Source organism: Bubalus kerabau, chromosome 4, assembly GCF_029407905.1.
Source record: "Bubalus kerabau isolate K-KA32 ecotype Philippines breed swamp buffalo chromosome 4, PCC_UOA_SB_1v2, whole genome shotgun sequence".
Lineage (NCBI taxonomy): Eukaryota > Metazoa > Chordata > Mammalia > Artiodactyla > Bovidae > Bubalus > Bubalus kerabau.
In genome coordinates, this window is record NC_073627.1 from 70,825,162 (window position 1) to 70,847,453 (window position 22,292).

The 22,292-nt window shown below is 46.2% G+C and overlaps 1 protein-coding gene across 1 annotated transcript in view; it reads left to right on the forward strand.

The window, feature by feature from the left end:
- GALNTL6 (polypeptide N-acetylgalactosaminyltransferase like 6) overlaps positions 1-22,292 on the forward strand; it is a 1,496,936-nt gene that overhangs the window by 1,460,003 nt on the left and 14,641 nt on the right. The window contains exons 10-11 of the mRNA XM_055577661.1: positions 6,514-6,630; positions 16,853-17,002. Of these exons, the coding sequence (XP_055433636.1) occupies positions 6,514-6,630; positions 16,853-17,002 (267 nt within the window). The remainder of the gene's footprint in view (positions 1-6,513; positions 6,631-16,852; positions 17,003-22,292) is intronic.

Here is a 22,292-nt window from a genome sequence, read left to right on the forward strand (position 1 = left end):
TGTATGGATGTGAAAATTGGACCATAAGGAAGGCTGAATGCCGAAGAATTAATGCTTTCAAATTGTAGTGCTAGAGAAGGCTCTTGAGAGTTCCTTGGACACCAAGAAGATCAAACCAGTCAATCCAAAAGGAAATCAATCCTTAATATTCATTAGAAGGAATGATGCTGAAGCTGAAGCTCCAACACTTTGGCCACCTGTTGCAAAGAGCTGACTCATTGGAGAAGAGATGCTGGGAAAGATCAAGGGCAGGAGGAGAAGGGAGCAACAGAGGACAAGATGGTTGGATGGCATCACTAACTCAATGGACATGAGTTTGAGCAAACTCTGGTAGATAGTGGAGGACAAGGAAGCCTGGTGTGCTGCAGTCCATGGGGTCGCAAAGATTTAGACATGACTGAACTATGAACAGCAACAACATAATCTATTTACCTCCAGGTGTCCACATAATTATTTGATATTTGTACCTATTACAAAACAATCACCACAATAAGTCTAGTTACCATCTGTCACCGTGGAATTACTAATTTTCTTGCAATGCAAGCATTTAAGACCCACTGTCTTAGTACATACAACACAGAATGGGTAACTGTTGTGACCATGCTATAGGTCACATTCCCAGAACTTTTTCATTGTATAACTGGAAGATTGTACCTTTTCACCATCTTTACCATTTCATCCACAAATCCTCTTTTATTTTCCACTGTATACAATGTCTAGCATAGTCCCTGGGACATCCAGGTACTTACTTAATGTTTGTTGAGTGAATCATGAACCCACTACTTCTCACTTAAAAACCCCAAGTCTATGAAAGGGCGATAGCAAATCCCTCTCCTGTTGAGCTGGTCTCTCTTTGACTACCAACTGAATTATCTGTCCCCACTTGCCAGCCACCTCGATGTTTATTCTCCACGCCCCTTCTTCCAGCCTCTTTCATAAAACCTCCCTTGTCGGGGAGGGAAAGCGCAGATTCCAGCTGAGCCGGCATTCTCCTGCCGACCTAAAACAGCCTTCACTCCGCCAGACCTCCTAATCCTCGCCCCCAGGAGATCTCTGTAATCCTGTCTCACGTCCAGAGTCCCATTTTCCTCCTGTTTCTTCCCTGTTCCTAGTCAAGCACCGCCTCCCTTTCTAATCCTGCTCCAAGTCTCTGGGTCCTTTGAGGTGATTTTCGTCCTGCTGAGTCTCCACGCTGGATGTTGGAAGAACAGAGCAGGAAAATGCCCTTTTCTGTCCCAGATGAATCAGTGACCCTGTCCTAGATGTGTGTGTATGTATGTGTGTTCGTGTGTGCTTGTGTGAACTGCTTTTCCTTTAGCTGCAGATACACGAGCCCATGGTGGAAAAGTTGAAATCATCTGTGTTCTTTTCTTGTCTACTTTCCCTTAGAAAGAAAACTTTATTCAAAAGTGTAAGCAAGCATTAGGGTCTGTTCTGTTGCGATTTTACTCACCAGCTCACTGTGACGGAGCCATGTTTGTGAGCTGAGGATGGGGTGTGAATTGAAGAGGTGGGCGTGAGCAGAGTGGATGGACAGGCTGGGTGCAGGTGCCCACCTCGTCCTTGCTGGACTCTCGGTGGCTCTTCTCTGGCACAGCGAGGGGCTGAAATTTACACAGATGTGGACAATTATGCCTTTGGAACTTGAAATTTGGTTTCCAAAGCCATTTATCCCAGTGTCTACACAGATGCCATTTGGATGAGAGTTTAGAATGTTTGAGAGTTCAGACGATGGTTTCCTCTACCCCTTGCCAGAGCCCTTACGCATTCACAGCATTTAGAAAGAGAACCAGGCACTCTGACAGCTTTGGACAGGACTGGCAGATCCACTGCCCAGCCTCGCTGGGTGGCCCACATCCTTTTTTGCCTCACATCCTCCTCTTCCAAGAGCAGAGCCCATGCAGCTGGTCCCTCTGCAGCCACGTGGCCATAAACCAACAGCAGCTGCTGTTCCCTCCACCTGGACTCAGGAGTGGGAACAGCATTGAACAGCACTGAAGGAACAGGCTCCCTGAAGGAGCCTTTGCCATCAGTTGGCACTGGGCTTTCCAAATGGCTCAGTGGGTAAAGAATCCACCTGACACTGTAGGAGATGCAGGGTGGGAAGATCCCAGGGTGGGAAGATGCCCTGCAGGAGGGCATGGCAACCCACTCCAGTATTTCTGCCTAGAGAATCCCATGGACAGAGGAGCCTGGTGGGCTACAGTCCATGGGGTCGCAAAGAGTTGGACATGTCTGAGCAGACAGCAGAGCTCTAAGGATAGAGAGCCTGTGAGTTCAGTGGCCAAGAATAAAAAGAAAGCTCTTCCCAGAGTTCTGTCTGGCAACCCCCGGTGAAGCAGCTTTAAGAAACTAAAACCCCAGTCCTGGTTGAGATCAGACAGGCGTTAATGGATGCTGGACCCCAGAGAGTGATGCAAGCTCAGACTTCCACCTCTCGGGCTGCTTCTCTTTCACCCAATAAACTCAATCACACACCTGGGAATTGATCCCCCAAAATGCCTCTTTTAAGCTTGGCTCCCCAAATTCCACAGTGAAATTCCTCCCTGGCTCTTGATTGAGGAGGTGGAGAAAAGGTGAAGGAATTGGGAGTAACTGGGGTACTCGCTAACATGGCCAAGTTTACATCCTGCCCGTCCAGATCTCCCAGGAAACTAAGAGGAAGTGGGTGGGACTTCCCTGGTGGTCCAGTGCTTAAGACCCTATGCTTCTACTGCAAGGGGCTCAGGTTCAATCCGTGGCCAGGGAACTCAGATCCCACATGTTGTGTGTGCATACAAGTGTGCTAAGTCACTTCAGTCATTTCCAACTCTTTTCAACCCTGTGGACTACAGCCTCCCAGACTCCTTTGTCCAAGGGATTCTTCAGGGAAGAATACTGCAGTGGGTTGCCATTCCAGGGGATCTTCCTGACCCAGGGATGGAACCCAAGTCTCCTGCATTGCAGACGGATTCTTAACCACTGAGCCACTGGGAAAGCCAACCATGAGTGTGGCGCAGCCAAAAAAAGAAGAAGAAAAGCAAGGCAATTCCTTTGTGGAATGTATGTGGAGGTGGCACGCATTTTCTGTCATCTGGGTTCAAATGTGGAGTCTATGGCAGCCAGAAAAGTGAATGCAAAAGTGCTTGTGTGTGTCCACTTCCAGTTCCTTTATTTTTGCAAGCGTGTCCATAGCTCTCCGTGGCTTCTGGGAGAAGTCTGTAGGCCAAACCAGGTTCAGAACTGTCACCCTGTGTCCTCCATGATTTCACATCCCCTGTCAGCATGGACAGACGCCTGAGAGCACCGGTCCAGCAGCAGAGGGTGAACCCCAACTGTGGCCAAATTTCCTGAATAAGGAATCTGGTATCCACCGCCTTGATTCCCTCCTGACAACCCTATACCAGCCTCTACTCCTATAGTGGCAGAAAGCAAAGAAGAACTAAAGAGCCTCTTGATGCAAGAGAAAGAAGAGAGTGAAAAAGTTGGTTTAAAACTCCACATTCAGAAAACTAAGATCATGGCATCCGGTCCCATCACTTCATGGCAAATAGATGGGGAAACAGTGGAAACAGTGGCTGACTTTATTTTGGGGGGCTCCAAAATCACTGCAGAGGTGATTGCAGCCATGAAATTAAAAGATGCTTACTCCTTGGAAGGAAAGTTATGACCAACCTAGACAGCATATTAAAAAGCAGAGACATTACTTTGCCAACAAAGGTCCATCTAGTCAAAGCTATGGTTTTTCCAGTAGTCATGTATGGATGTGAGAGTTGGACTATAAAATATGCTGAGCACTGAAGAATTGATGCTCTTCAACTGTGGCGTTGGAGAAGACTCTTGAGAGTCCCTTGGACTGCAAGGAGATCCAACCAGTCCATCCTAAAGGAGATCAGTCCTGGGTTTTCATTGGAAGGACTGATGCTGAAGCTGAAACTCCAACACTTTGGCCACCTGATGCGAAGAACTGACTCATTTGAGAAGATCCTGATGCTGGGAAAGATTGAAGGTGGGAGGAGAAGGGGACGACAGAGGATGAGATGGTTCGATGGATGGCATCACCGACTCAATGGACATGAATTTGAGTAAACTCTGGGAGTTGGTGATGGACAGGGAGGCCTAGCATGCTGCAGTCCATGGGGTCGCAAAGAGTCAGACACAACTGAGTGACTGAACTGAACTAAACTGACTACTATAGTAAGTGGAGGACTTCCCTGGTGGTCCAGTGGTTAAGAATCTGCCTGCCAGTGCAGGGGACACGGGTTCCATCCCTGGTCAAGGAAGATCCACACACAACTAAGCCCGTGTGCCACAACTGCTGAGCCCGAGCTCTAGAGCCCGGAAGCCGCAAGAGAAGCCACTGCAGTGAGACGCCTGTGCACTGCGACTAGAGAAAGCCCATGCACAAAAAAACAAAGATGCAAGGCAGCCAAATTTAGATACATAAAAACTAAAAAAATTAAGTAAGTGGAAGTGAAACAGCCCACGTGCCTACCACACTGTGTCCCAGCATCGCTTATTTGATTGTGATATCCAGTACGTCACATAACCTCCTCTCTGCCTCACTGCCCCAGCCCAGTAGGATCAGGCCCCGTCCAGGCATCATTCTGTACTGGAGAGACTCCCTAGCTACGCATTCTGGGCAGAAGAATTGTGACTAAAATGATGCCTCAGGTAGATCCTGTGCTTGTTTCCATTCTTAGCAGGACCTAAAGGGACTGTTATAATGCAGGACCCTGTAAAGATGTGAAAAGGACCAAGGTCCTCGCACTCGTCTAAGCATGCACACCTCAGTGGTGTGTCCAGCTGTGCTACAGGAGGTGGTCCTGCTGGCGGCAGGAGGACCAGTGGAGGCTCTGGGCGGGAAGATTTGATGTGGGGACTCATCCATGTCCAGACTTTTTTCTGTTGCCGTTTCTGCTGTTGATACTTTTCACCATTTTCCCACCCCTAACTATTCAGTTCTTAGTGCTGTGCTTAGTCGCTCAGTCGTGTCAGACTCTTTACGAACCCATGGACTGTAGCTTGCCAGGCTCCTCCATCCATGGGGATTCTCCGGGCAAGAACACTGCAGTGGGTTGCCATGCCCAGAGGATCTTCCTGACCCAGGGATTGAACCCAAGTCTCCTGCATTGCAGACGGATTCTTTACTGTCTGAGCCACCAGGGAAGCTCAAGAATACTGGAGTGGGTAGCCTATCCCTTCTCCAGCGGATCTTGCTCCCACATTGCAGGCAGATTCTCTACCAGCTGAGCTACCAGGAAAGTCCATTCAGTTCTTTACTACAATATTTGCAAAGAATGATTAAGTCATTTTTTTTCTCATGCTATAACTTTTCAAAGTCCCTCTACGTGATGTAGAGCAGCGGTCCCCAAACTCTTTGGCACCAGTTTCGTGGAAGACGGTTTTTACACAGACCGGTGGGGAGGTGGTTGGGGATGATTCAAGCACAGTGCATGTATTGTGTGCTTTATTTCTATTATCTACATCAGCTCCACCTCAGATCATCAGGCACTAGACCCTGGAGTTTGGGGACCCCTGGGGTAGAGAATCTTCATCCAGTCAAGGAGTGCACCAATAGTCACTGTCTTTCCCATTTTCCTAATACTCTCTTGTTGTCGCTCTTCAGTCACTAAGTTGTGTCCGACTCTGTGACCCCATGGACCACAGCACTCCAAGCTTCCCTGTCCTTCGCTATCTCCCAGAGCTTGCTCAAACTCATATCCATTGAGTTGGTGATGCCATCCAACCATCTTATCCTCTGTCACCCCTTCTCCTCCTACCTTCAATCTTTCCCAGCATCAGGGTCTTTTCAATAAGTCAGTTCTTCGCATCACGTGACCAAAGAACTGGAGCTTCAGCTTTAGCATCAGTCCTTCCAATGAATATTCAGGGTTGATTTCCTTTAGGATTGACTAGTTTGATCTCCTTGCTATCTAAGGGACTCTCAAGAGTCTTCTCCAGCACCACAGTTCAAAAGCATCAATTTTTGGTGCCCAGCCTTTTTTTGGTCCAACTCTCACTGGATGGCACGTTTTAGTTTATCATCCAGGAGAAATGCTAAAAGCAGGACGACAGGTCCATCCCAGGCCACCGGGGGGCGTCAGGTGAACCCCTACACAGTGGCCTCCTCCTCACACCTTCTACCTGCGGCACTTGCCTCATTCTGGAGCTCTCTCCTAGCTACCTAGCTAGTGTGGCGATAGGAGACAGTGCTTTGAAGCAGGAAGATGACCAGTTATGAGCTAAAGAACCACCTGAAAGGAAAAATCTCCCATCTTACAGAAGTCATGAGCTCTGTGTCCTTGTTTCTAGACTGCAGTTTCACCCAGAGTCTCACTGCGGTTTGCAGTCCAATCTTCTCATGTTCTTTGACATGTAGACTGGCCCGTGTGATATTTAATTCTCCAGTTTCTCTCGATACGAATTTAAGGCACGATCCAATCATCGTGGAATTAAAAAAAAAAAATCCCTGCTGAATCTCCACCAGGATTGTCAGGAACAGCTGCATCCTCATCCTTCCTCTCTCCACAGCTTCGAAACGTGGCAGCAAACCTCTGCGTGGACAGCAAGCATGGAGCCACGGGGACCGAGCTAAGGCTGGACGTGTGTGTCAAGGACGGTTCTGAGAGGACCTGGTCTCATGAGCAGGTGCGTGCTGGGACTGGGGGCGGGGGGCTGGTACAGGCAGGGGACGGTGTGGGAATAGGTCTCTAGAGGGGCCTGGGAGGTCACCACCTAGCTCTGCGGTCAAGGGAACCCCTTCTTGGCTTCCGCGTCCTCTCAGGGCAGTCAGGGTCATCCATTGAGATCAGGTATTCAAATGGGCTTTAAGGAAAGGATGCTGGCATTTCAGGGCGGTGCAGGCGTTAGGACTCCATGCTCCCACTGCTGCCGGTACAGGCGCAATCTCTGGTCGAGGAATGAAGATCCGGCATGCCACATGGTGTCAAAAAAAAGAAAAGAATAGAAAGGGTGGTAAAGAGATGTTGATGGTGACCCTAGTCTGCTGTTTCCTTTCCCAGGACGATAGCTTTCAAACCATGAAAAGTTTGTAGGGTGTTTATACATCTCTCCCGAGCAGATTTCATGGTTTTATGGAAGGACTCTTGGCGATGCTGTCCGTTTCTGTGACTTTCTCTAATCTTATCTCCCCCTCTGGCTGCTTGAACAGCTTACTTTACATACACCTGTCACTGTAGCAGCAATCTGTGATCTTACACACAAAGGATAACTCAGAGGCAGGCACACCCCAGCGTGGACCACGTGGGATGCTTTAAGACTTGCTGTTGTTTAGTCACTCAGTTGTGTCCGACCCAACCCCATGGACTGTAGCCCGCCAGGCTCCTCTGTCCATGGGCGTCTCCAGGCAAGAATACTGGAGTGGGTTGCCATTTCCTCCTCCAGGGGATATTCCTGACCCACGGATCGAACCTGCATATCCTACATGGGCAGGCAGATTCCTTACCACTGAACCACCAAGCAAGCAGGGAAGCCCTGCTTTAAGACCATTTAGTGCTTGTGCTTGAAAACAACATTCCAGGGCAATTCAGTTTATTAAGTGAGGTGTGGTTCCTGACCACCTCTGAAATGTGACAGTCCTGGTGAGGGGCTTCCCTCACCCCAAGTCACCTGTAAAAGAGGAAAGACAGGGGAAGAATTGTGCCTGCCCCTTTTCATTGTTTTAAATTATAAAATCTTTCAAACAGGAAACTATAAGAAATTAAACCGCACACCCTCATGTACTCATCACACAGACTGAAGGAGTACGTCTCGTAACTACCTAATGCTAAGTTAGTAGAAGCCCCCACCTTTCCCAGCCTGGGATCTCCAAGAGTTATTGAGTGTGATGAGGCTGGACATGTCGTCCTTCCCCTCTCCCCACTGTGCACCCTCTCCTGCCCCGCCCCGGCGCAGAGCAGCCGATCTAGGAAAACAGTTGCACTAAGCCAAGTCCAGAGCACAGCCCAGAATTAACTCCATCAATTCCTAAACCAGGGACTGTACTGAGGGGAGCTTCCCTGGGGCACTTGGTGGTGAAGAATCCACCTGCCAATGCATGAAACTCCAGAGACCCAGGTTCCATCCCTGGGTGGGGAAGGTTCTCCAGGCAAAGGAATGGCAACCCACTCCAGTATCCTTGCCTGGAGAATCCCACAGACAGAGGAGCCTGGCAGGCTACAAGCCATGGGGTCGCAATGGGTCGGACACGACAGAGCACACATGCTCGCAGATACACCCTGCATCTACAGACAGTGTCAGGTGGGTGTTAAGGAAGGCCCTGCAGCTTGAGGTTCACTGGCAGCTGTGGACCTTCAGTAGAAGCTGACTTGCCTTCTTTATCCTCTGCGTGTGTTAGCACTCAGTCGTGTCCGACACTTTGCGACCCCATGGACTGTAGCCCTCCAGGCTCCACTGTCCATTGAATTTTTCAGGCAACAATGCCAGAGTGGGTAGCCATCCCCTTCTCCAGGGGATCTGTATCCTCTGTGACCAGAGCAGGGGACAGTGTCCACCCGTTTCCTCCATGAAGCAATTCTGATTGCAGTCTGGGAGCAAGAGAGAAGGCTTCACGGCCACTCGGTAAGGCTGGCATCTAGAGGAGAAAAGGACATTTTCAAAAAGGAAAAGGAGGATGCCAGAAGGAAATGCCCCCTCTGTCTCTGTTGAGTTCAGTTCCTCTCTACTGTCTCTGTTCAGCCGACCAGGAGACACGCCTGTCCAGCTGGTTGTGAAGGATGCAGACATACCTGAATGACCAGATCAGGTTTAACATCTCCATCCCAGGGAATATGCTAGAGTGAAATATGCTCTGGGCTGCAAACTTTATCTGATGGGTGAAAATACATATAAATAAAGCCAGTTATATTGCGTACTCAGTCCTCCCCTTGTGTTTAGTCACTAAGTCACGTCTGACCCTTTTGCAACCCCATAGACTGTAGCCCACCAGGCTCCTCTGTCCATGGGATTTCCTAGGCAAGAATACTAGGGTAGGTTTCCATTTCCTTCTCCAGGGGATCGTCCCTACCCTGGGATGGAACCCCCGTCTCCTGCATTGGCAGGTGGATTCTTTACTGCTGAGCCACGAGGGCCAGGCCAAACTGCAAAAACCTGTGGCATGTAACTCAAGAAATAGTCACCAGAGGGCAGCAGTAGATAAGCAGACAGCTATCTAAGAGGAACAAAAGGCCACTTAACACAGCTCTTTTTCTTTCTTTTTTTAAACTTTTAATTGGAGGCTAATTACTTTACAATATTGTGGTGGTTTTTGGCATACATGGACATGAATCAGCCATGGGTGTACAAGTGTCCCCCATCCTGAACCCCCCTCCCACCTCCCTCCCCATCCCATCCCTCAGGGTTGTCCCAGCTGTTTAAAAAGATTTCCATTCCCCATAGTCTCTGAAAACAAGGCGATCAAACAAGGTTGACAGGAGGTGAAAGTAAATCTTATTTGAAACATGTATCACTGTATATTGACGTGGAGGTTCAAACGTCACAAACTGCCTCTTTTCCAGTAATTAACTCTTCATTTTATTCGATTTATACTCAATATATATTTATTACTCAATGAAGGAAGATCCCCTGGAGAAGGGAATGGCAACCCACTCCAGTGTTCTTGCCTGGAGCATCCCGTGGACAGAGGGGCCTGGAGGGCTACAGTCCATGCGGTCACCGAGAGTCAGACATGACTTAGCGACAACCAAGGCTTTGTGCTTTTGTGTAATACAATACAGACTCAGGCAACATTGTGCACACCACATTAACATCAAAACCAAGAAGTCTAACTTATATCATTATGAATCTGTTTTAAAGTCTCACTTCAAAGAAGAAAGTGGAGAAACTAACATCAATGTACTTCAAGAGTGAGGACTTTGAGGCTGAAAACAAGTCAGGAGGTACTGTGCAGGGAACCTGAATAAAATCTGAATATTTCTTGTCAGTGAGGAGCAGCCCAAAGCTTTCCAAACCATCAGGTACCTGCATGATGTGTGCCTGTTTCTGCTTTGACACGACTGCACAGGATTGCAGGTCTCAGAAATGAGACCAGTCAGTGGCTGATTGGTTCCGTGTGACAATTAGGATAAGTTATGCGGCAGGAGAGAGCGTTTCAAAGACCCTGGAGAGGGCTTTCCTGGTGGTCTAGTGGTTAAGAATCCACCTGCCAATGCCAGAGATGTGCATTCAATCCCTGGTCTGGGAAGATCCCCTGGAGAAGGAAATGGCAACCCACTTCAGTGTTCTTGCCTGGGGAATCCCATGGACAGAGGAGCCTGGCAGGCTACAGTCTGTGGGATCAAAAATGAATGGGACAGGACTTAGCGACTAAACCACAATGAGAGGAAAGGAAACGGTAAGAAAGTAAAAAGAAATCGCTGTCTATGGAAGCACACACAAGCCTGGACTCTTGAAGCGTGGCGGTGGTCAGCCCACCCACTTGTGCAGGCCAGCTGGGTACTGAAAGGCAAGGCAATGAGACAGCGCCCTTCAGCTCTGGCTTCTACAGGGATAGAATCAGGAAAGCAACAAAGTGGGAAATGGATAAACCAGTCACAGCCACCGGTACCCGCACTGCTTACGGTACCAAGATTTGTGAAGTTTAAATAACATAAAATTTAATCCATGACAGGTTTATAGGCCAGGACACTATTATTTTAATAATAGGTAACTGAGCTGAGAATCATTGAAAGCTCAAAAAATGAATTATTTGTGATATTGCTGTATTAATAATTAGACACAAACAAAACAAATTTATTTGAGAAACCGAAAAGACTAATTATAATTAGTTCCTCTTGACAGTTATTCCAGTGCACTTTCTGTTATATAATGAGTTCAAGTTTTTATTTATGCAATAGAAATTTTACTGGACATGAATTAAATGTCATGAATTGTTCTGGGTGCTGGAAACACAAAGATGAAGATGTGGCTCCTGCCATCTGGGGTCTCACTGACCAGTGAAGGTTACAGAAACATAAGCGGACAAGCATGATGAAATAAGGTGGGGGTGGGACGGAAGGGGAGGTTCAGAGAGATGGCTTCTTAGGGGAGCTGGCTGGTGAATGTGGGCCTTGCAGCCAGAGGGCCTCTCATGAACAAAGCCATAGACGGGAAAATACATACAACCTGATTAGTGCAAGGAACTAGTTTTTTACATTGAGGTCTAATGGACATACAGTAAGATTTGTTTCAGTTATACAACATGTTGGCTCAACATTTGCATCTATTATGAAATGATAACCCCAATAAGTTTAGTTAATATTCATCACCAAACATAGTTTGTTGTTGTTGTTCTTCAGTTGCTCAGTTGTCTCCAAGTCTTTACAACCCCACGGATTGCAGCACACCAGGCTCCCCTGTCCAGCACTATCTCCCAGAGTTTGCTCAGACTCATGTTCATTGAGTCAGTGATGCCATCCAACCATCTCATCCTCTGTCATCCCCCTCTCTGCCTGCCCTCAGTCTTTCCCAGCATCAGGGTCTTTTCCATCAGGTGGCCAAAGTTTTGGAGCTTCAGCTTCAGCATCAGTCCTTCCAAGGAAAATTCAGGTTTCCTTTCAGATTGAATGGTTTAATCTCCTTGCTATACAAGGGACCAAACATGAAGTGAAGTGAAGTCACTCAGTCATATCCGACTCTTTGCAATCCCATGGACTGTAGCCTACTACGCTCCTCTGTCCATGGGATTTTCCAGCCAAGAGTACTCGAGTGGGTTGCCATTTCCATCTCCAGAGGATCTTCCTGACCTCTGGAAGTAAACATAGTTACTGAATTTCTTACTTGTGATGAGAACTTTTAAGATTCACTCTCTTAGCAATTTATAAATATTTTACTATTGCTAGAACATAAACTAAAGGGGAAGGGATGCAGTTGGAAAACATGGTAAAGGTCAGAAGGTGGAAAGTTCTTTATGTTTTAAAGAGTTTAAACTCCATCCTCTAAGGGTTATGTGAAAATATGATGAGCTTTCAGGTTAAGAGACAACATGGTCATATGGGTATTTTAAAACTCTAATTCAAAAAAATACACTCACCCCAATTTTCATAGCAGCATTTTTTATAATAGACAAGACATGGAAGCAAGCTAAAGGTCCACTGGCAGAGGAATGGATGAAGAAGATGTGGTACATATATACAATGGAATATTATTCAGCCATAAAAAGGAATGAAATAATGCCATTTATACCAACATGGATGGACCTAGAGATCATCATACTAAGTGAAGTAAGACAGAGAAAGACAAATATCACATGATGTCACTTATATGTGGAATCTTAAAAAACCAATACAAATATACTCATGAACAAGATAGCAATGCAAAAGTAGGGAGTCAAGAAATGCCTGGATTAACAGGCAGATTTGGCCTTGGAGTACAGAATGAAGCAGGGCAAAGGCTAACAGAGTTTTGCCAAGAGAACGCACTGGTCATAGCAAACACCCTCTTCCAACAACACAAGACTCTACACATGGACAACACCAGATGGTTAATACCGAAATCAGAATGATTATATTCTTTGCAGTCAAAGATGGAGAAGCTCTATACAGTCATCAAAAACAAGACCAGGAGCTGACTGTGGCTCAGATCATGAACCCCTTATTGCAAAATTCAGACTTAAGTTGAAGAAAGTAGGGAAAACCGCTAGACCATTCAGGTATGACCTTACAATTATATATCAAATCCCTTACGATTATACAGTGGAAGTGACAAATAGATTCAAGGGATTAGATCTGGTAGACAAAGTGCCTGAAGAAGTATGGATGGAGGTTTGTGACTTTGTACAGGAGGCAGGGATCAAGACCATACCCCAAAAAAAGAAATGCAAAAAGGCAAAATGGTTGTATGAGGAGGCCTTACAAATAGTTGAGAAAACAAGAGAAGCTAAAGGCAAAGGAGAAAAGGAAAGATACACCCATTTGGATCCAGAGTTCCAAAGAATAGCAAAGAGAGATAAGAAAGCCTTCCTCAGAGATCAATGCAAAGAAATAGAGGAAAACAACAGAATGGGAAAAACTAGAGATCTCTTCAAGAAAATCAGAGATACCAAGGGAACATTTCATGCAAAGATGGGCACAATAAAGGAAAGAAATGGTATGGACCCAACAGAAGCAGAAGATATTAAGAAAGGTGACAAGAATACACAGAAGAACTATACAAAAAAGATCTTCATGACCCAGATAATCACGATGGTGTGATCACCAACATAGAGCCAGACATCCTGGAATGCAAACTCAAGTGGGTCGTAGGAAATATCACTAAAAATGAAGCTAGTGGAGGTGATGGAATTCCAGTTGAGCTATTTCAAATCCTGAAAGATGATGCTGTGAAAGTGCTGCACTCAATATACCAGCAAATTGGGAAAACTCAGCAGTGGCCCCAGGACCAGAAAAGGTCAGTTTTCATTCCAATCCCAAAGAAAGCCAATGCCAAAGAATACTCAAACTACCACACAACTGTACTCATCTCACACGCTAGTAAAGTAATGCTCAAAATTCTCCAAGCCAGGCTTCAGCAGTATGTGAACCGTGAACTTCCAGATGTTCAAGCTGGATTTAGAAAAGACAGAGGAACCAGAGATCAAATTGCCAACATTCTCTGGATTGTCAAAAAAGCAAAAGAGTTCCAGAAAAATATCTACTTCTGCTTTATTGACTATGCCAAAGCCTTTGACTACGTGGGAAACAAAAAACTCTGGAAAATTCTTAAAAAGATGGGAATACCAGATCACCTGACCTGCCTCTTGAGAAACCTGTATGCAGGTCAGGAAGCAACAGTTAGAACTGGACATGGAACAACAGACTGGTTCCAAATAGGAAAAGGAGTATATCAAGGCTGTATATTGTCACCCTGCTTATTTAACTTATATGCAGAGTACATCATGAGAAATGCTGGGCTGGAAGAATTACAAGCTGGAATCAAGAGTGCCGGGAGAAATATCAATAACCTCAGATATGCAGATGATACCACCCTTATGGCAGAAAGTGAAGAATTAAAGAACCTATTGATGCAAGAGAAAGAGGAGCGTGAAAAGGCTGGCTTAAAACTCAGCATTCACAAAGCTAAGATCAAGGCATCTGGTGCCATCACTTCATGGCAAATAGATGGGGAAACAATGGAAACAGTGACAGACTTTGTTTTGGGGGGGCTCCAAAATCACTGCAGATGGTGACTGCAGCCATGAAATTAAAAGATGCTTGCTCCTTGCAAGAAAATTTATGCCCAACCTAGAGGGCATATTAAAAAGCAGAGACATTACTTTGCCAACAAATGTCCATCTAGTCAAAGCTATGGTTTTTCCAGTAGTCATGTATGGATGTGAGAGTTGGACTATAAAGAAAGCTGAGTGCAGAAGAATTGATGTTTTTGAACTGTGGTGTTGGAGAAGACTCTTCAGAGTCCCTTGGACTGCAAGGAGATCCAACCAGTCCATCCTAAAGGAGATCAGTCCTGAGTGTTCATTGGAAGGACTGATGCTGAAGCTGAAACTCCAATACTTTGGCCACCTGATGCAAAGAACTGACTCATTTGAAAAGACCCTGATGCTGGGAAAGATTGAAGGTGGGAGGAGAAGGGGAGGACAGAGGATGAGATGGTTGGATGGCATCACCCACTCAATGGACATGAGTTTGAGTAAACTCCGCCTGTCATGATGGACAGGGAAGCCTGGCATGCTGTAGTCCAGGGGGTTGCAAAGAGTTGGACACAACTGAATGACTGAACTGACTGACGGAGAAGATGGTAATAGACTCACAGACAAAAAGAAAACTTATAGTTAAATGTGAGGGAAGGTATAAATTAGGAGTTTGGGATTAACATATAAACACTACTATAAATTAAAATAGATAACCAACAAGGAAATAAGTTCAATATTTTTAATAACCTATAATGGAAAAGAATGTGAAAAAGAATAGATGTACCTGTAAAACTGGGTCATTGTGCTGGACGCCTGCCATTTCCCCACCATGTAACTGGTATTGTGTGCCATCCCTGGAGTTTTGCCAGATTCTCTGCATTTTCTCACCCAGGTAGGACCCCAAAACTGGGATAATCTCAGAGCCTGGTCTCAGCCAAGTGTGCTTACTGTCTGCATGGAATTCAGCATTGTGCTTGTTTTTACGTCCACAGGGTCTTCTGACAGCTCTCTGTTTTGGACTCGCAGCTTGGCCTCACAGTGAGGCCCATAAAAGTCCTGTCATAAAAATGACACAAACTCACTGAGATGTTACAACTGCAAGAAGCCCAAGGGCTGATCTAGTCCATGTTCCTACTTACTTTAGGATTTCTCCCACTGAACCCTTCAAATGGTTGTTCAGCTCAAACTCAAGAAAATACCCTTTCCTTATAGAAATGGAAATTGTACTTTTCAATCTACCATGTTATACAATCAAATTTTAGTCAATTTAGTCTGTATGGTCAAAGCTATGGTTTTTCTGGTAGTCATGTACAGATGTGAGAGTTGGACCATAAAAAAGGCCGAACACTGAAGAATTGATGTTTTCAAATTATGGTGTTGGAGAAAACTCTTGAGAGTCCCTTGGACAGCAAGGAGATCAAACCAGTCAATCCTAGAGGAAATCAACCCTGAATATTCATTGGAAGGACTGATGCTGAAGCTGAAGCTCTAATACTCTGGCCACCTGATATGAAGAGCCAACTCACTGGAAAAGACCCTGATGCTGGGAAAGACCAAGGGTAGGAGGAGAAGGGGATGACAGAGGATGAGACTGTTGGATGGCATCACCAACTCAAAGGATATGAGTTTGAGGAAACTCCAGGAGATAGTGGAGAACAGAGGAACCTGGTGTGCTAAAGTCCATGGGGTCACAGAGTCAGACACAATTAAATGCAATTAAAAGTCTATTAAATGCAAAGAGGATAAATGTTCCATGAAACTTCTATTCAGCTGGGGGTTGGGGATGAGGGGAGCGGTCCGTGTGTGTGTAAACTGTATTTCTTACTGGGAGTCACAGTCCCAAACTTCTGACACTGCCTGGCAGGATTACTCTTATCAACCCCAGGAAATCAATTTGCTTATCAGTTACTACATCAAACTTAGCTTTCATTTAAATCAAAATTGTCAACTTGCTAGCATCCATCCAGCGCAATCCTACTCCTAGTCTTTTTTCAGTTAATCTGCTCAGTTAGGCTAAATGTGTAGCATTTGGGGCTTTTCAGGTGGCCCTAGTGGTAACCTTCCTGCCAATGCAGGAGACATAAGAGGCGCAGGTTTGATCCCTGTGTTGGGAAGATCCCCTGGAGGATGAAATGGCAACCCACTCCAGTATTCTTACCTGGAGAATCCCATGGACAGAGAAGCTGTGGACTAAAGTCCATGGATTGCAAAGAGCTGGATACGACTAAAGCAACATAGCACGCACGAACGTGGAACATTTAATCCACTAATTTTTTACCTAAATGAGGAATGTAAAAGGATGTCCCTGGTGGTCCAGTGGTTAGGACTCCATGACCCCAGTGCAGGGGACCCAGGTTCAATCCCCGGTCAGGGAACTGGATCCTGCATGCAGCAACTAAGAGTTAATGTGCTATAACTAAGACCTGGTACAAAGAAAAAACAATTTAAACAGAAAAGAATGATAAAGAGCATCATTAAATACCTTCTCCCCTCCTTCTGTCCCTCTGTGTCTCTCTCTCTAACTGGAAACTTGTTTTTTTGGCCAGCCTGGGCCAACGGTGCTCCCTGTGCAGCCACAGAGCGCAAGGATCCTGGCTTGTTCAACACCTCTGTCACCCCCACACCAAGCTATTTTCCTGTAAAACAGGAGCCAGGATTTCTTCACTGGTGACAGACATACTTCTCCCTCGCGAATCTCTCCGAGTTACGCTTACCGTTGCTTTTCTGCTGTTGTCACTCTATCAGCTCTTCACCTTCGGCTGGAGAGAGGATATCCGGCCAGGCGAGCCCCTGCACACTCGGAAGTTCTGCTTCGATGCCGTGTCCCACAGCAGCCCCGTCACTCTGTACGACTGTCACGGCATGAAGGGGAACCAGCTCTGGGGCCATAGGAAGGTAAGGGCCGGCGTCCTGTGGGCAGGGCATCCCCCGCTACTCGGCTTGGGGTTCTCTAACGCAAAGATTTGTTTTGTTTAACACATTGCTTTCATTTAAATTGCCACATGAGAAGGAAATGGCACCCCACTCCAGTACTCTTGCCTGGAAAATCCCATGGATGGAGGATCCTGGTAGGCTACAGTTCATGGGGTCACAAAGAGTCGGACATGACTGAGCAACTTCACTTATGGTGGTAAAGAACCCGCCTGCCAATGCAGGAGACGTAAGAGACACAGGTTGGATCCTTAGGTCGGGAAGATTCCCCTGGAGGAGGGCATGGCAAGCCACTCCAGTATTCTTGCCTGGAGAATCCCATGGACAGACGAGCCTGGTGGGCTACAGTCCATGGGGTCACAAAGAGATATGACTAAGTGACTAAACAACAAGTTTATGCAGGACACTTTATAAGTTCAAGGTGTACAACGTAATAATTTGATATATGCATGCATTGAGAAAGAATCGGCACAAGTATAGTTAACAAATGCATCGCTGAGCAGTTACAGTCTCATGTGTGTGTGATGAGAACATTCAAGATTTACTCTCTTGAGACTTCCCTGGTGGCCCAGGGGTTAAGACCCCACTTGAAGGGGACTCTTCAGTGAAGTTTCAATCCCTGGTCGGGGAACTAAGATCCCACATGCGGCAGGGCCACTGAGCCTGCGTGCTACAGCTAAGACCAAATGCAGGCAAATAAAAACAAATAAGTAAAACCACATTATATATTAAAAAAAAATCCAGTCTCTTAGCAACTTTCAAGTATATGATACAGAATTATTCACTGTGGTCTCCATGCTGAACATAACATGCCCAGAAACGTACCCATCTCAGAACTGGACCACCCTCCCCGACCCTTCTCCCCAGCTGTCAGTTTCTCTTTATGGGGCTCTCGGCCACCACGAGAGGAAGGGCTCATGTAACTAGGCTCCCTTGTGTCTCCTACCACAGCAGGCACCCAGGGTGAGCCCCGTTTGTGGTTATTATCACCACCAGGGGGAGCCCTGCGACAAGAACAGTGACTTGCTGAAGCGCCTTCAAGGAGAACACTCCAGTTATCACCCACATTCCAAAGACATCTGAAAGGAGAAGCTGCTGTCCTTCCCCTTCAGCCCCTACGTCTAGTTGGTCACTAAGACACGTGACCCCACCCTGCCTGCCATTTCTGTGGCTGCAGACCCTGATTTCAGACCTGCCCATCTCAGCCCTGGATGAGTGGAACAACTGCCCAAAGGGCCACCCTGACACCCTTTCCCCCGACCCACCTTCCATCCTGAAGTCAGAGGGGTACCCACAAACTCTGGTCACTACATTCCTCTGGTTTATACAGCATCTGGTTTCCCACTGAGAAGATAAAGTGCCTTCTCCCAAATTCTCATCCTGATGCTTCACAATCTGGTCAACGTCCCGGTTGCTTGTCAGGCTAAGACATCCTAATTCATCCTAAAACTGTAATGTGATTTTTTTTTTTAATTTTGCTGCATCAGATCTTAGCTGCTACAAACTCTAAGTTGTGGCATGTGGGATCCAGTTCCCCGACCAGAGATTGAGCCCAAGCCTCCTGCATTGGGAGCTTGCAGTCTTAGCCACCGGACCACCAGGGAAGTCCCTGTAATCTTGAATAAGCTATTTCACGTGTAATTTTCAACTTCCACGTCAATATAATAGAGACAACAATTTGGTGAGATAAACCGTGGAAAATTTCCAGCACGATTTCTGACCGTATATGATCAGATTTCCACCCAAGTGGGTGACAGGTATAAATTTTACATGGAGAATGGTAGTGAGTCCTGATATACAGCAATCTATGCCATGAAATGGACCTTTCCTGGTGGTTCAGTGGTAAAGAATCTGCCTGCCAATGCAGGAGACACGGGTTCGATCCCCTGAAGAAGGGAATGCACTCCAGTATTCTTGCCTGGAGAATTTCATGGACAGAGGAGCCTGGTGAGCTACAGTCCATGAGTCTCAAGAGTCGGGCACGACTGAGTGACTAAATAACAATGACAACGATGCTAAGAAATATTAACTCCTGTTATCCTTGCAGAGTAAAAGCGACCTCCCATGTCCTTTTCTTGCAAGGAAACGTTTTTATGGGACTATAACACATATCTTCATTGGGGTTTCCCCAGACGTAGACTCTGAAGTGAGGATATGAGTACCAGTAGTTTATTTGGGAGATGTCCCCAAAAATCATGGCAGGGAAGTGAAACATGAAACATGAAAGGGAGGAGAGCCAGTACAGGGTATGTGATGAAGATGGTACCACTGCGGGCATGTGTGCCTACTAAGTCGCTCGGTCATGTCTGAATCTTTGTGACCCCGTACTATAGCCCATCAGGCTCCTCTGTCCATGGGATTCTCCAGCCAAGAGTACGAGTGTGGGTGGCCGTTTCCTACTCTAGGGGATCTTCCTGATCCAGGGATCGAACCCACATCTGTTTCGTCTCCTGCTTTGGTAGGTGGGTTCCTTATCACTTGCGCCACCTGTAGGGGGGAGCTCAAGTCCCCAACCCCAGAGGCAAGGGGGAGGGGATATTCACACACCAGTGCAGCTGGTCTTGGCCTAGGGCTACTCCTGGTTGGGGGTGTGGTGTCCATTCCTGACATCTCTGTGCGGGCTGCTGCTCTTACAGGCAGAGCCGTTCTAGCCCGGAGAACAGCTTTACAGAGAGAGAGACAGTGGCCAGCTTCAGAGGTCAGGTCAGCAGGCACCTAAGTCCTGGGGCCTGAAGAGCTGTGGACAAACGCTGTCAGAAATCTACCCTACCCATCCATCCTTGCCAACACAAAGCACGTCGGTTTCTTTTTCTTTTCCTTTCTTAGTTCTGTGGTTATAGAGTGAGATCACACACAGGTCTGTTAGCCTTTGGGGATAGCTTCTTTGAGAAGAACCTGTTCAAGTCTGTTGACCATGTTTTAACATGGGTTGTCTGGATTTTTTTGTTGTTGTTAACCGAGTTGGAAGCATTTTTGGTGTATCTCGGTATAGTGCTTTGTTGGATATTTGTAAATATCTGACTCCAGTCAGTATCTAGCCTTTTCTCCCACCTTGGTGAAGAGCTATTCTTTATGATTAGTGTCTTCTGTGTCCTGTTTAGGAAATCTTTGCCCATATCGAACACATGAAGCCAGTGTTCTAAGCCATCTTTGGCAGCTTTGTGGTTTAATCTTCTGCATTGTGGTACATATTCCTGAATAGTTTTTGTGTACAGTGTAAGAGGGGAGTGATTATTTGTTTCATATTTATATTCAATTATCAATCATAATTTACTAGAAAATAATTTCCCACTGCAGGGAAGTGGTGCCTTTGTCATAAGTCAAGGGACCTTATATACCCGGTCTATTTATGAATCCTCATGTTTTTAACCCTCTGACCAGTAAGTCTTAGCCATACAGAAAGTAAACTGATAGAAACTAACAATCTAATAAGAACCAAAACCCCACAACCTCACTGTTAGTGGTGAAATGTTTCAGCTTCCCTTTGGAAACTGGGGGGCATCCCTAGTGGCTCAAACAGGAAAGAATCTGCCTGCAATTAAGGAGACCTGAGTTCAATCCCTGGGTCGGGAACATCCCCTGGAGGAGGGCATAGCAACCAACTTCAGTGATCTTGTCTGGAGAATCCCATGGGTGGAGGAGTCTGACGGGCTATAGTCCATAGGGTTGCAAAGAGTCAGACGAGAGTCAGCACGCACATACAAAAATTCAATCAAGATATTAAAGAAAGTAAAATTACCTGAAAAAAAAAAAAAGGCTAATAAGACAACATTGTGAAGGTAGCTGTTCCTAACCAGGTGTTTACATTTCGTGCAAAACCATTCAAATCCCAGCAGGTTTATTTGTGGACACTGATGAGCAGAGTCTGAAATTTACATGAAGATGAAACAGTCAAGAATAGCCAAGAAAACACTGAAGAAGAAAAAGGACAAGTATCAAATGTTATAAGAAATGCACTTATTAGTGTAGTCTGCTCTTGGCATAAGTACAGACGGATGATCTAGAAGGGGAGGCCTAAAAGGTTCTGATGGGGCAGCCGAGAATCACTTTTCTTGTTCCAGCTTTCAGCTACTTTCCTGACACTACTCCTCTCTCCTACTTCAGCTGGAATTGCCCCCTGCATGTATTCCTATCCCATTCTGTTCCTTTCTTTGTACTTAGAGCATGTGTGATTCACAGCTAGTCTCCCCTTAGTTAACCACTTGAGGGCAGGAACTTTTTCTCTGATTTCTGTATAGCCTGCCTAATACCTACTACATGCGTGCAGGCTAAGTCGTTTCAGTCGCGTCCAGCTCTTCAACTCTATGGACTGTAGCCTGTCAGGTTCCTCTGTCCATGGGATTTTCCAGGCAGGAATACTGGAGTGGGTTGCTATGCCCACCTCCAGGGGATCTTCCCAACCCAGGGTTCGAACCCTCATCTCTTACGTCTCCTGCATTGGCAGGCAGGTTCTTTACCACTAGTGCCGCCTGGGAAGCCCCACCTACTGCACAGACATTCCTAAATAAGCATTCGTTGAATGGACTCAGTTACTGATCTGACCCTGTCCTTCGTGAACCCCAAGCTGCGCTGAATACAACGTAACACATCTTGTGGTCTCAGAACCATTACCAGGCCTCCCCAAAGTCTGACAGTGAAGAGTGTGCATCAAGTTTCTGAGTTGCTCTCTGGAGGCCTTTGTACAGTTTAACTTCCACAAAGAAAGGGCTTAAAAATAACATCAACAGGGGACTTCCCTGGTGGTCCAATGGCTAAGACTCTGCACTCCCAATGCAGGGGGCTTAAGTTCAATTCCTAGTCAGGAAACTAGATCCCATATGCAGCAACTAAGATTCTGCATACTGCAACTAAGACTCCATTGTTCACTCACTAAGTCATGTCTGACTCTGTGACCCCATGGACTACAGCACGCCAGGCCTCCCTATCCTTCACTATCTCCCAAAGTTTGCCCAAGCCCAAGTCCATTGAGTTGGTGATGCTATCCAACCAGTGATGCTAAGACCTGGTGCAGCCAAATAAATAAATTAAATTAAATATCTTTTTAAATATCATCAAATTAGAAAATACAGAAAATACATGTCAGGCTAAACTGATAACACTGAAACAGTCACATTACTTTAAAAAGTGAGTGGGTGGAATTCTTGGCATGTGTCTGCATCTGACTATTTATGGAACCCTATGATACAAGCCAGGGCTTTGGCCGCTCAGCCCATAAACTCCTTCTGGCCCACAAAGATGCCAGATGGACGGCCAC